The 14,613-nt window shown below is 33.1% G+C and overlaps 1 protein-coding gene across 1 annotated transcript in view; it reads right to left on the reverse strand.

Moving 5' to 3' along the window:
* Window positions 1-14,613, reverse strand: part of LOC123700890 (atrial natriuretic peptide receptor 1) — a 245,144-nt gene that overhangs the window by 175,296 nt on the left and 55,235 nt on the right. The window contains exon 2 of the mRNA XM_045648257.1: window positions 9,530-9,783. Within this exon, the coding sequence (XP_045504213.1) occupies window positions 9,530-9,733 (204 nt within the window). The 5' untranslated portion in view covers window positions 9,734-9,783. The remainder of the gene's footprint in view (window positions 1-9,529; window positions 9,784-14,613) is intronic.

The raw sequence follows: 14,613 nt of genomic DNA on the forward strand, positions 1-14,613 counted from the left end.
AGGAACGGAGCCAGGCGGGTGAAACCGCGGAGCGCAGCTAGTAATAAAATAAAATATTAACTTTATACTTTGTACAAATAGTATACAAATAAAAATTGCTGGGCGATTTTCAGGAATTTTGTATTAACCCTTTAGTTTTATATTTAATTTAATAAGTATTTTTAGTTATATACATAAAGTTGTTTGTATATATTTGGTAGAGTTTGTTTATATACCTAATGTTGGTTCACTGAAAACTGCTTTCGCTTCTAGAAAAGTACATGTGACTGAGTAAATATCATATGTAAGATGCGGGTTCGAATCCCGCCTCGTGATCGAATTTTTTCTATTCTTTACAAATTTATATAAATATCCTTTGTTTTAAAGTCAGTGTAATTAATTCGAATGGAAGTCTTTCTAACCATATGTATGCAAAACTATCTCAAAGTTTTAATTCGTACAACATTATTCAGTATGCATGCTAGTACAGGCGTCAGCGAGTATCCTACTAATATTATAATACGAAAGTTTGTGAGGATGTGTGTGTGTTTGTTACTCTTTTACGCAGATACTACTGAACCGATTCCAATGAAATTTAGCACACATATAGAGGGTAACTTGGATTAACACACAGGCTAGGTTTTAACCCGGCAATCCCACGGAAACAGGAACTATGCGAGTTTTTTTTTTTGAAAACGCGGGCGAAGCCGCGGGCGGAAATCTAGTCATACATAAATACAGGCTTATTCGACAAACGTTGGTCTGCTACATAGAATATAGAAATCTAAATAACAAGACACATTTATTTAGATTTCTATGGTCTGCCAGGACATCCTATTCTCTTAGGAGTATAAACTCAACCTTTCTCCTACTAAATATAATTTACAAAGACTTAAAAAATCAGACTCATTGGAAGGGGTTGTTGGAAGGTGCTCTTTGATTACCTATATGTTACGAAAAAATCTCTACACAAATTCAATACACATACGTACATAATACTTTATACTTTTACATGATTCCCTGTTGATCTTCCAAATTAAATAAATTAAAGTACTTAATTTGTTACCAATCTTATTTACTGAATGAGTGGGATAAGAAAAGGGAAGGTGTTTGGCACTTGTAATTAAGTTTCTCGACAATCCAATTAAACTTTTTCCTCGTGTAAATTGGAATAATTTGTAGGGATGTTTCTTTGTCGCGGAAGAATTCTAACAAATACCCGCGGCCCCCTCATTAAAGCGGCTCGACGGAACACAGTGGGGTTTTAGTCGGTAAGAATCCGACATAACCCACGGCTCCTACCCCGGGGGCCGTGGGTATCTTTGGAAGATTTCCCCACTATAAAAAAAGGGATGTTTCTTTGTTAAGTAGTGTTTTATATGGTTTATCTTATATAATACTTGAAGGAACTTTTTATTGCCTACTTAAAGTATTTTACAGAAATATGTATTGTAAATTAATATTACAACTGTTTGAGCAAAATTATATTGAATTAATAATAATTTGAGTGATATTCTATTTAACTGAAAATAAACAAACAAAATTGTTAATCTCAAGCAAATCACAAATATTAATAAAAAGATTTAGTTGTGTTGATAGCTTTTTAAGATATTCGATTATTTAACTATATTCACTGTACTAGTAATGCATTTTAATGAAAGGCAAGGTCACTTTCCTATCTAAGGAAAATTATTTACACGAAATAGCCCCCTGGGTACAATGAATGAATGAATGAATGAAAAATACTTTATTGTACACCAGACATGATACATTTTATAAACTTAACAACAAATTAACCAATGTACAGTAGGCGGCCTTATCGCTGGCAGCGATCTCTACCAGGCAACCCAAAAAAGACGAGGAAAATAGTTAAATTAATCGAGGTGGTGCATAATAAATAAAAGTGCATGAATCAGAATAATATATATTATATTTATATACTATAACTACATAGTAAATACATACATGTATACTAGCATTATAAATATTATATACTTACACAGATAATATAATGTATATATAAATATATATAAGGTCACATACCTACATATAAATACATACATACATATACATACATACATACATATAAGCATTTACAATAAACAAGAGGGTTAACATTTAGCCTGCGACAGTTTACTATAATAGTTTTTAACTTTATTTTTGAAAGCAAAAATCGATTCAGCACGTCTTATTTCTTCGGGTAACGAATTCCAGAGGTTAATGACGGAGACAGTGAAGGAGGAGTGAAAGAAATTAGAACGGTGGGAAGGAATACTTAAGGTTAAAAGGTTAGAGGAACGGAGAGTTAAGGAATGTTCGTTGAGAAACTTGAAATTTTCTTTAAGATAGGAGGGGGTCTTAGGATCGAATAAGATACCGTATAATAAATGCAGCATATGAGTATACCGGCGAAATCGTATAGGAAGCCATTCAAGTTTTTTGCGGAAATTGGAAACGTGATCGTATTTGCGGAGACCAAATACGAATCGGATGCACAGATTTTGAAGGCGCTCTAGAGAATCGAGTTGTTTCTCGGTTAAATCGGGATAACAGGAGTCGGCGTAATCAAGGATGGGGAAGAGTAAGGACTCTGCAAGGGAAATCCTAGCTGGTATGGGCAGGAAATTGCGCAGCCTGCGTATTGAGCCTGCAGCGCCAAACAACTTTTTGCGAACGACTTCGAGGTGAACCTTCCATGTCATGTTTGCGTCAAAGTGAATGCCAAGGTTCTTAACAGATTCACTGAAAGGTATTGACGTTCCATCCAAAGTTAAATTCGGAATAGTGTTCCAGTCAATCTTAGCAGTCAATTTAGAGCTCCCTATGATAATACATTGCGTTTTTGCCGGGTTTACTAACAGACCGAAGTTTTTAGACCACTGGTTGATATGTTCTAAATCATTATTAACCTGCTCAATAGCTTCAGGAAGTTGAGAAAGTGGAACGTGCGTATAAATCTGCAAATCGTCTGCGTACATATGGTAGGGAGAAGATAAATTGTCTGAGATAGAATTGATGAAGATGGAAAAAAGGATTGGAGACAACACGCTACCTTGAGGAACGCCAACAGTGATATTACACCATGATGACAGGTGATCATCTATTTTGATCCTCTGTCGACGTCCTTGGAGATAGCTCCGAAACCATTCAATTACTTCTGGAGATATGTTAAGAGAACAAAGCAAACTCAATAATATGTCGTGGTCGACGGTATTAAATGCGTTACTGAAATCTAACAGTGTGAGTAGAGTGAGTTGCTTGTTATCCATTGCGTAACGAATGTCATCAGTAATTTTAATAAGAGCAGAGGTCGTGCCATGACCGGGACGGAATCCGGATTGGAAAGGATTAAACAGGTTATGTTTATTTAAAAATAAACATAACTGTTGTTGGACAAGTCGTTCAAGGGTTTTAGAAAGAAAGGGTAGGACACAGATGGGACGAAAATCGGAGAATATGGATGGATTGACTTTTTTTGGTAGAGGAATGACAAAAGCTTCTTTCCAGGCCATGGGAAACTTATGAGAGGTTATGGATTCATTGAGAATATGAGTTAACACAGGAGCAATAATATCTAGGATTGGAATAATCATGTCACGGCCAATGCTGTCATTACCGACGGCTTTCGACGCTATAGACATAATGTTCTTCTTAACATCACAGACAGTAAATTGTTTAAAGGAAAACGGGAGAAAATTTGGAGTTGGTTTAGTAGAAAGATAGTTTAAAGTACGATCCTTAATATTTGCATCAAGAGCAAAGGAAGTTTTTGAAAAATGACAATTTAATAAGTCGACATTAAGGTTAGCGGGCAGAGAACTTTGAGATGTTTTACCAACTCCAAGAGTTTTAAGAAACTTCCATACCTTTGTTGGATCGCCGTTCTCGATCGTTTTATGAATGTAGCGCTGTTGTGCATCCCTACACATAGTATTGCAGCGATTACGAATTGATTTAAACCTCTCCTTGTTAGTATCTGAATTGTCCACTTTCAGTTTCGCCTTTGCTCGATTTTTTCTGTTCAAAGCCGTTTTTAATTCCTGCGTCAGCCATGGTGCAGGTAAATGTTTCAATTTCACTGGCCGTAGTGGAGCATGTTTGTCGTAAAGCTGGATCAAAAAGGAGTTGAATAGGTCAACTTTCTCGTCAACAGAGTGTAGATCGAAAATACTAGGCCAATCTACTTTTTCGGCATCCGCACAGAGCAATTCCCTATCCATACCCGCCAGGTTCCGTTGCAAAAGGATTTTGGGTTTTTGTTTTGGGGGACGGGTTTTATATGACAGGAACAAGAGGTCGTGGTAGGAAAAGCCTTCGGCAGGAAGCTGTCCGGATTTCAATAAATGATCTGGGGAGGAAATCATGATGAGGTCAAGTAAAGAAGGAGGGCAGTTAGGGAAATGATGAGTGGGTTTTAGTGGCGGGATGTGCAAGTTATAGGAATTTACAATGGAAAGGAGTTGTCTAGAACGATGATCGCCTTTAACGAGGCAGGTGTTGAAGTCGCCCATTATTATAATATGCTCGTAGGAAGGACAGTATTTCTCAAGGATTTGGTCAAAGGATGGAAAAAAGTTAACTGTAAGATCAGGACTGTAAAAAACGGCAAGAAGGATTTTAGTGTGGGAAAGGGAAACTTCTAGGAGTAGATGTTCAGCTTCATCGCTAGGAGGGGGTTGGGGTGAGGAACTGATAATCGTGAAAGGTAAATGGGACCGTAAGTAGATGGCGACACCACCACCACCTTTACCAAGGCGATCATTTCTAATAAGATGGAAACCGGGAAGGGAGTAGGAGATAGAAGGCAGACAGGGTTTAAGCCAGGATTCTGAGATGAGGATTGCATGCAAGTTGGGACAGTCAAAGGAAGCTAACAAGTCGGGATAATGAGCCGGTATACTCTGCGCATTGATATGAACGGCGTTAAATGATCTTATAGCATCAGAAAAAAGTGTTGAGATCTCGGAATTCAATGATGCAGGGGAGGTGCTGTGAAAACTGTCATCGCTAGAGTTAGACGTAGAAGACGATATAGAACAATAGCTATCGATACTATTTATGCTATAATTTAAAGACATAATATATGCTTATAATAATTATAATAATATAAGTATATTAAATAAATATGAATAAATATAAATATGCTATAATAATAATTAATAATATATAATATAGCTAAAAACAAATTACAATTAAATAATTTGCACCCACCAGCATTTTGATTTCAATATTAATACTAGTTACTTAAAAACACCAATCAAATGGACACGTATCTAAATCATTAAGAAAAATAGAATATATGATCTATGGCTCAACGACAGAACAAGGTGACATAACGGTGACATACGAGGTGTCATATGACTGATGACAAATTGACAATGACATTCGAAAAATAAATAAAATAACAGTGATACATATTATAAGCTAAGTAAATATAGTTATTGAATTACAAAGTCTAATTTGTGAGGTATAACGAAAAAAAAGATAATCGATCGATAAATCAGAGATTTACGTCCCGAATCACTAACCGTTTAGATATACCTATGATATAATAACTAAAAAATGTTAACTACAGCAAAATAAAAAGCAAATAAAAAGAAAATAACTGAAAAACAAGTAACACTCATCAATTTACTTTGCTCTTTGACACCTCTTCGTTCGTGCAGCAAGGTTTCCTTTGGCATCTTTTTGTGGATTTACACCAACACTAACGGTACCAGCCGACGGTGCAGTAGGGGCAGAGGGAATACCTTCCAAATCAGCGAGACAACTTATCCGGTGCTTAGAACCATTGTTTGAGATGACGAATATGTATCCATCCCGGGTCCAACACTGAGAAACACCAATTCGTTCCCTGGCAGCCATAAATGTATCGTGACGTCCCTTCGTTAGAAATTCTGAAATAGTTATTCCAGTTTTCTTTAAACGAGACTTAGCAGCCCAGATGCTGTCACGTGTACGGATATCATGGAACTTCACAACTATGGGTCTTGGTTTATCTTCCCTTACTCGACCAAATCTATGGCAGCGGCTAATGGAGTCCTTGGTAACATTTGGAATGTTAAGTTTATCAGAGATAATATTGATAATAGTGACAGTGACATCTTCATTATTATTCTCAGTGACACCATGTAGAAGCAACATCTTTCTTCTGGAACGCATCTCCTGTTGTTCGTACAACTTTGATAAGAGTTCTACTTGAGATTGAAGCGATTGTAGGGATGAGATAACAAATTCACGGAATGCTTCAAACTCAGCGGCCAGTCTGGAGGTAGGACTTGAGGATGCTGGAGGAACAGGATTACAAGTGAGCTCCCGTTGAAATTCTGCCATCTTTTTATTAAAATGAGCTGTCATTTCTTCCATAGTGTGTTTCAGTGAGTCCATGGTATTGACAATCTTGTGCAGTGATGAATTAACTAGTATAATGGAGATTATCTAAGGATTTGCTGGTAGGCACTTTTGTATTATTAGATCATATATAAATTTGTAGATATAATAATAGAAAATTACTTAAAAATTAAAAATAATTTGAGAGCGCAAAAAAACACGTGTTCATTTATTTGCACCTACCCACCAAGAAAGGTGGTTGGTTCAAACGGTTGGTTGGTTGGTTATGGAAAATAAGATAAGTTTGAACCAATGGTTCAAACTTATCTTATTTTCCATAACTTAGAGTTACCCGAATAAATATTTACATAGGACATTTTGGGACGAGCGTATATGAGTGATTGGTGAATGACAAACCATTATACGCTATTTTTATAAAAACGTGCGATAGTTTTTAATATGTACTATTTTTATGTCATATTCTACTTCTATTGTAACCATATTGTAACAGTTTATGAGATTAGTTCGTTAGTTTCATTTGACTGCGCGGGCAAAGCCGTGGGCGACTAGTAGCAAATAAATTTTATATGTGTGTGGGGAATAATGTTAGTTAGTAAACCGAATTATCTAGTTATTTAATCATACTATCATACAATTATTATAAATGCGAAAGTGAGTATGTATGGATGTTTGTTACTCTATCAAGCAAAAACTGATGAACTGATTTTCATGAAATTTGGAACACACATAGAGGATAACTTGAATTAACTCATAGGATAGTTTTTATCCCGGAAATCCCAAGTTTTTCTTTGAAAACGTGGGCGAAAGTGCATAATATATCGTCTATTCACTACTACGAAAAAAATGGTCCATTTGTAAGCCTCATTAAAATAGAACGAAAATTCTAAGTATCTTACACATCACAGAACTTATTTCAATACTATTTTAACAACTTTAAAATACGACTTAGGTATCAAGCATTTAAATTTATAACATAACTAGATATTCGCCCGCGGCTTCGCCCGCGCAGTCAAAGAAAAACCCGCATAGTTCCCGTTCCCGTGGGATTTCCGGGATTGCGTCATTTTCCCGGGATAAAAAGTAGCCTATGTCCTTTCTCGGATATCAAAGTATCTCCATACCAAATTTCATGAAAATTGGTTCAGTAGTTAAGGCGTGATTGAGTAACAGACAGACAGACAGAGTTACTTTCGCATTTATAATGTTAGTATGGATTCGTAGAACTTACACGTGCTACGAATGTGCTACGAGTTCTTTGAATGTAAATACAATGCAATGGTTATTATTCACCATAGTTTAATTTTATTTTATTTATATATGCTGAAGTTTTGTTTTATTTGAAATATAACTTTATCTTTCTAAATATTTATTAAGAATCAAAATCACGGAAAATCGTCTAATTTATTTTGAAATTTGCATCTGTAGAACTTTTGTTATCAAAGGCATGGAAAATCATAGACCTTTTCCTCAAAGTAAGCAACTTTTCGTTTGAAAATTTTATATGTAAATTCTTGGATAACATAACTTGTTGGCAACAAGATTGCTCTGAACTTGTAGCCATTCCTTTGGGATATTTCCGTCCTAAATAATTTGTTGCTTGTCCCCTATCAACATGACTATAACGAAGGTCTGTTGAAAATTATGTACGAGAAAACGTTAGTTTTGGCTTATTTTTTTGTAAATTTGAATATATATAAGCAGTTAACTTACTATATATAAGTGCTTCAATACCTAATTAGACATATTGTGAACGTAAAAAGAAATAGTTTAATTTAATTTTAATAAGGGCCGATTTTTCAATGCTTGGTTAAAACTTACCCGTCCAACAAAGTATTAAACGATAATATTAAAATGCAACCTGTAAACTGTCAAATATGGGCAATTAGAATACATTTTTAAAATAGTTGTGTAATACGTTATTCGACGAATAAGTTTTAACTGAGGATTGAAAAATTAGCCCTAAATTGATGAAAAGCTTTGCATTGTTCAACATTAAATGAGAAAATAAACGTTACATTCGTAATTAAATGGGCTTTGTTATCACTCTATTTTTTATTATACGAGATATCCCTACTTATCCCTACTTATAATATTATAAATGCGATAGTAACTCTGTCTGTCTGTCTGTTACGCTTTCCCGCTTAAACCTCTCAACCGATTTTGATGAAATTTGCACAGACAATCTTTAGACCCTGAGAAAGAACATAGGCTACCTTTTATCAAAACACCACGCGGGCGAAGCCGAGGGTGGAAGCTAGTAATTCATAATTTGTTTTCAATCTCAATCAAACGCGGGCAAAACTAATCCCAACTCTCTCACTATTCGTTAATTATACCAAAATTTACGTATTAACAAATTTAGTTTGAATTAAACTTGTAACATAATTCTACAATATGTATTATTTAATTGTATCCAAGGACAAAATAATAAATTCTCAGAAGATACTCCATTATTTATATTATGTACTATACGGATTGATGTATTTCCATAATCTATACTAATATTATAAAGCTGAAGAGTTTGTTTGTTTGAACGCGCTAATCTCGGGAACTACTGGTCTGATTTGAAAAATTCTTTCGGTGTTAGATAGCCCTTTAATCGAGGATCACGCTAAGACCAACAGGAGCGGAGCAATGCGGGTGAAACCGCGGAGCACAGCTAGTTTCAAAATATAATTACCTACTGCGTTTCATTATAATAATTTCAATTAAAAAGCAATCTTCACAATAAAAGCTCATACATTAAGAGATTGTACTAAAAGTCAAAGACTTCTTTTAGATAAAAATAAAATCCCTGCGGCTCCTCTGGTATTAAAAATTAAGTCAACATAAAAAGCAAACGCGGGAAAACCGCTAAATCTTATCCCAAAAGAAAAAGCTGTTGTACTTTAGACAAAATTCGGAATTAAATTTTTACCATGTTATACGGAGTGTAATCTGTAAGTAAAACAAAAGAAGTATTTTTTTGTGTTCAATTTCTAAAAATCAATTAACATGATTCAGGTATTAATATAATATATATATATTTTTTTCAAATTGAAAATTGACAGAATATCCTGAAAGAGACACATTTGGACAGATATAAATAAGAACATAGAGCAATCAGAATAAAAATATCAAAATACGCTTTAAATCTTTTTACATTAACTAGATAATACACTACCCATAGACACACACACGAACACAAAGAAAAACTTACCACATGCAAAGACGCATAGAACGTAGTATTCCTGGGCAATAACAACGCCGCTCGAATCTTACAGTTGCCATGTTCATCACACAAATTCTCACAGGACCTCGGCTTCGGTTCTTCTCCCCTGCAATTTTGCGAGCTGGCAACCCCAGCTATGAGCAACAACACTAGAACCTCCCGCCATCCCATTTTATCGATATAACCGCACATCACATCACTATCACATTATTCACTACTTATTACACTGCACTTCACTACATCTGAAACAAAAAAAAAACCTTTAAATATTTGATTCTATAGAGTTTTAAATTATATGACAATAAGTTAATACAATAATGTTCGAGTTTAAGCTAGTTTTTCCGATAAATAAAAACAAAGGAATACCCTATATCACTGACAAATAATTTATTTTCTAGAATATAGTTTATTTTGCCAGAATTTTCGAATTCGGTGTAGTAGTTTCGCAGCTAATTAGGTTAAAACAAACAAAAACTTTCTTGTATATAATACTAGTACATAATATACATAGATGTTTAATTAGTTACCGAACAATATATTTATTTTACAAATTAACTCATACCTAGCTTAAATAAAGCCTTAGAGCCTAGAAATAGATACAACCACAACTAATTATTATTATTGACAATTGATATTCCATCTCTATACAACAATTGAAATACAATTCTACAGTCTAGCAAATTATGTCTGAAATATCAATTCTGTCCTTAATTTGTTATTAATAGAGGTCAACTAAAAATATACTACATATTTAGAAAATAAACACAAGAAAAAAAAAATACAATATACTATTATGTATAATTTTATATTTTTTATTCCCAAATGTGAGCGTGAGGTGACACACTACATGACTGTCTCAGCCCCTTAAAAATCAAAATGCTTACACAAATTGGGACATAGACTATGAATCAAATTTCAAAAGACCACCTATGTCACATTTAGTTACGTCATTTTCCAATACATTTCCATTCAAATTTTTGCAAAATAAAAGTGTGTTATATAAAGTTATATAAAGTTTTATGTTCATAGAGACTTTTTGCTTATTTCTTTTGTAAGTCTAACCTACAACGCTAAAATATTATATTTCTCTATAAGTGATTCAAATGTAATCTTTTGAGAAATAAATGGTACCTAAATTATACATGCACCTTACTTCGAATCAACATTAAATTTAATCGAAGTAGAAACAGCAAACATACTAGAACTTAGAAATTCTGGAATTTATTCCCAGATATATACGTTGAAATATGTTCTTGTGGACTTTATTTACCTCAAGAACGTTTCAGTGAATAACTCGTATACAGCTAGTTTGGAATAAACACAGCGACGTTAAGTCGCTGTGTTTATTCCAAACTAGCTGTGCGCCGCGGTTTTACCAACAGTGCTCCGCTCCTATAGGTCTTAGCGTGATGATATATTATAGTCTATAGCCTTCCTCGATAAATGGGCTATCTAACAGCGAAAGTTTTTTTTTTAAAATCGGACCAGTAGTTCCCGAGATTAGCGCGTTCAAACAAACAAACTCATCAGCTTTATATTATATAGTATTAGTATAGATTATATAATATTAGTATTTACCATTGCCGTTTGCGAAACTTTATGCATAAGTAATGTATTCGCAGAAGAAGCAATGTACGTTGAAATATGTTTAGACACAAACATCTTGTCGTTTCTGGATCTTGGAGTGAATTTTTTATTTCTATATTAGGAAGGGAAGTAAAATAAAAATTTCTGTTACTTTCAAGTGAAAAAGCTTTAAAAATATAGATTTGTTATAGACCATATATTTTCTGACTAGACAATGATGATGCAATGATCTTAAAACCAATTTATTATTATTATTACTATACTCATAATTAATGGTCATAGTTTTAGCACTATAATAGCCGTGGAAACATTTTCTTTAAAGACAATCGTTTCTATTATAACGGCCCAATAAGTTTCCATTCAATTGCTTGCAAAATGATTCGAACGTTATTTCACTATCATTGCCAAATTTATTGTCATTAGGAGTGCACTAAAATATGTTTGTTCTAGTTTCAATAAAAATCGATCGCCGTTCAGGAATTTCGATCAAGAGTACAGAAGTATATTATGACAGACGCAATCCAAAAGCTTTCTGAACGTTCAATAGTAGACATGTTCTTAAATAGCACATATATATACATATATGTACTATTTATATAATATATAAATATTATATAGTCAATATCCTGTTCTATAGAAAGTCAGTAAACTATTATCATCGAGCTTTTTGACAAAATCTACTAATTATTTAAATATAGTTTAAATTTTTAAATTAATTTAGACTCTACCATCTTTTCTATATCATATATAAATGAAAAATTGTATCTTGCTAATTTGAATAAGACAACTGTGCCTATCCCAAAACATTGTTTCACAACAACTTTGTTCTAAGATATTATTTAATATCTTATTTAACATAATATTTGTAATTATAAGTAAGTAACTACAGAGTTTTCTGTCGCCTCTTCTCTGTCCAAACTGCTTTCCGAGTCGATAGTAAATAGTAAATATAATCTATACTAATATTATAAAGCTGAAGAGTTTGTTTGTTTGTTTGTTTGAAGGCGCTAATCTCGGGAACTACTGGTTCGAATTGAAAAATTGTTTCAGTGTTAGATAGCCCATTTATCGAGGAAGGCTATAGGCTACCATCACACTAAGACCAACAGGAGCGGAGGCACGCGGGTGAAACCGCGCGGACCATCTAGTATAGTTGTAACCATCAAAATTGCTAAAAAGAGTCTTTCAACAAATTAAATGTTATACATAGAGTTACATTTACTTCCAGAGATACAAAGAAATTGTTCCATGATTCATCTAAAGCCTGCTGATCCGATGTTCATCGAACAATAAAACTATAACAACATTGAGAATTTTATCTCCTATCAAAAGATACATCGATGTATCGACAGACTGTCAATAGATTTTTATCATCGTAATTGTTTACTCGTGTGACGTTGATACCTATTTTGATCTTGTGATGCGTCAATTTTATACGAATGATAAAGCGATTAGATATATAGACTGAATTACTATTTTTGTACTATTGCTACATAGCAATATGGTAGAACAAAGATACGTTAAGTTAATTTCAAGAAATTCAATGACTCATTTATATTATTTAAAAATAATAAAGTTTTATATTTCATATATAACATTCTCCATTATATAAGTAGGTACATCATGTTTTCGTCAAATATATATAACGTTCAAAACATCATCTTTATCTAAATTTAGATTAAGACTTGGTTACTATTCTAGACTACTACGGACTTTAACTAAATAAACATATTTCTTGGTATATAATAGGTTTTATATAATTTTTACGCCCTTACAATTTACCCAGATATTCGGTGAAACATAATATACAGGGTTACTTAAAAACACCACTATATCTTCCTTGCATCATTGTTCCAAAGACTTAAAAAGGCGTTTTGAGAACCCAAAAACATCACAAACGTGTCAAAATGTTGAATTTGCAAAGCTTTGTTAACTCACTGATAGCAAAGGACTTCAAAGAAGCTTGGTATTGACGTCATGCGCAAAGAATGTGCAAATACATATTAATAGATATGTACATGATCTCTGCAAGAAATAAGGTACCTATCTCAGCAAGAAATTAAGTATTGGTTCCGTATGTCTCGTTTAAAAATAACTTTAAAAAAAAAGAAACGTTCAAAAGGAAAATTATACGTTGTTAACCAAGTTTACCACTCGTCAGGTGACCGGGGATTTCTATCCCCTAAAAGAAATCTGATTATAGAAGAAATAATAATGTATCTCTATATCTGTGAGATAATTTTCCGTAAATCAGCCATAGAGATTCATTTGTTTTCTCAACAAACTAATGAACTTGAAAACAAACTCTTGCTCTCAAATTTAAGTTATTTTTACAAACTTTAAACTTAAAAACTTAAGTTTAAAAGTATTTACATAATTCTACACTTTTTAAATCCTTAGAGGCATCGATTTATTCCTTTTTGATTGCGAAGGTACCTAATTACTAAAATTTGTGGCCGCGACGCTGTCGTTTAGTAAATTGCCTTGTTTAATGCGTTATTAAAATTTCAGAAACAATTTATTTTATAGCTTTAGCACTGGAACAAAGGTATATATACGTATTATTTATACACTAGCTTTACGCCCGCAGCTTCGCCCGTGTTTTCAAAGAAAAACCCGCATAGTTCCCGTTCCCGTGATCCGTGAGATTTCCGGGATAAAAGCTACTATGTGTTAATCGAAGTTACCCCCTATATGTGTGCTAAATTTAATTGTAATCGGATCAGTAGTATTTGCGTGAAAGAGTAATAAACATACACATCCATCTTCACAAACTTTCGCATTTATAATATTAGTATAGGATAGGATTAAGTTATTGGACGAAGTTTCTTTTTGGTCATTCAATAAAAAAAATATTTGTTTTATTGTAATTATTAAATGATAACAATACAGTAGCTAAAACAAAAAAAAACATTTAGGTCAGTCTTTTGTTTTCTTAGAAATCTTCAATACTAAGAAAAACATTATAATTTTCATCAATACCTACCTACATAATTACTTTATAACCTATGTTTTACACTAAAAATATAATATCCAACGGCCTTTTTTAAGCTTCACAAACACCACGCTCTTAAAGTGCCTAATATCAATTACATAATAATAACACTACACATGAAAAGAAGTTAAAAGTATTTATATAATTCCAAACTAGTAAACAGTTAATTCATAATGTACACATTATTGCCTTGATTAAAAAGCAAACATTTTAACGAATGGGTCACTCAAAACGATTTATTTTTAGAGTCAATTCTTTAGACATTGATTTAGACTCGGTCAAGGTTAGCAAATAATTAGAGATGGAATAGAATAGGACTTAAGTCACTAATGACGTAATAATATGGTACTTATAATAAATATAATAATTAATTATAGAAATATAAATAAATAAAAAATTGTAAATAATGGAATCCAAAATAGCAAGTCTATTAAATGAATAATTCTGTAGGTTATTAAAGTTAAAATATGTACCAATTTTGGTAAATTTT

The sequence above is a fragment of the Colias croceus genome, chromosome 20 (assembly GCF_905220415.1).
Source record: "Colias croceus chromosome 20, ilColCroc2.1".
Lineage (NCBI taxonomy): Eukaryota > Metazoa > Arthropoda > Insecta > Lepidoptera > Pieridae > Colias > Colias croceus.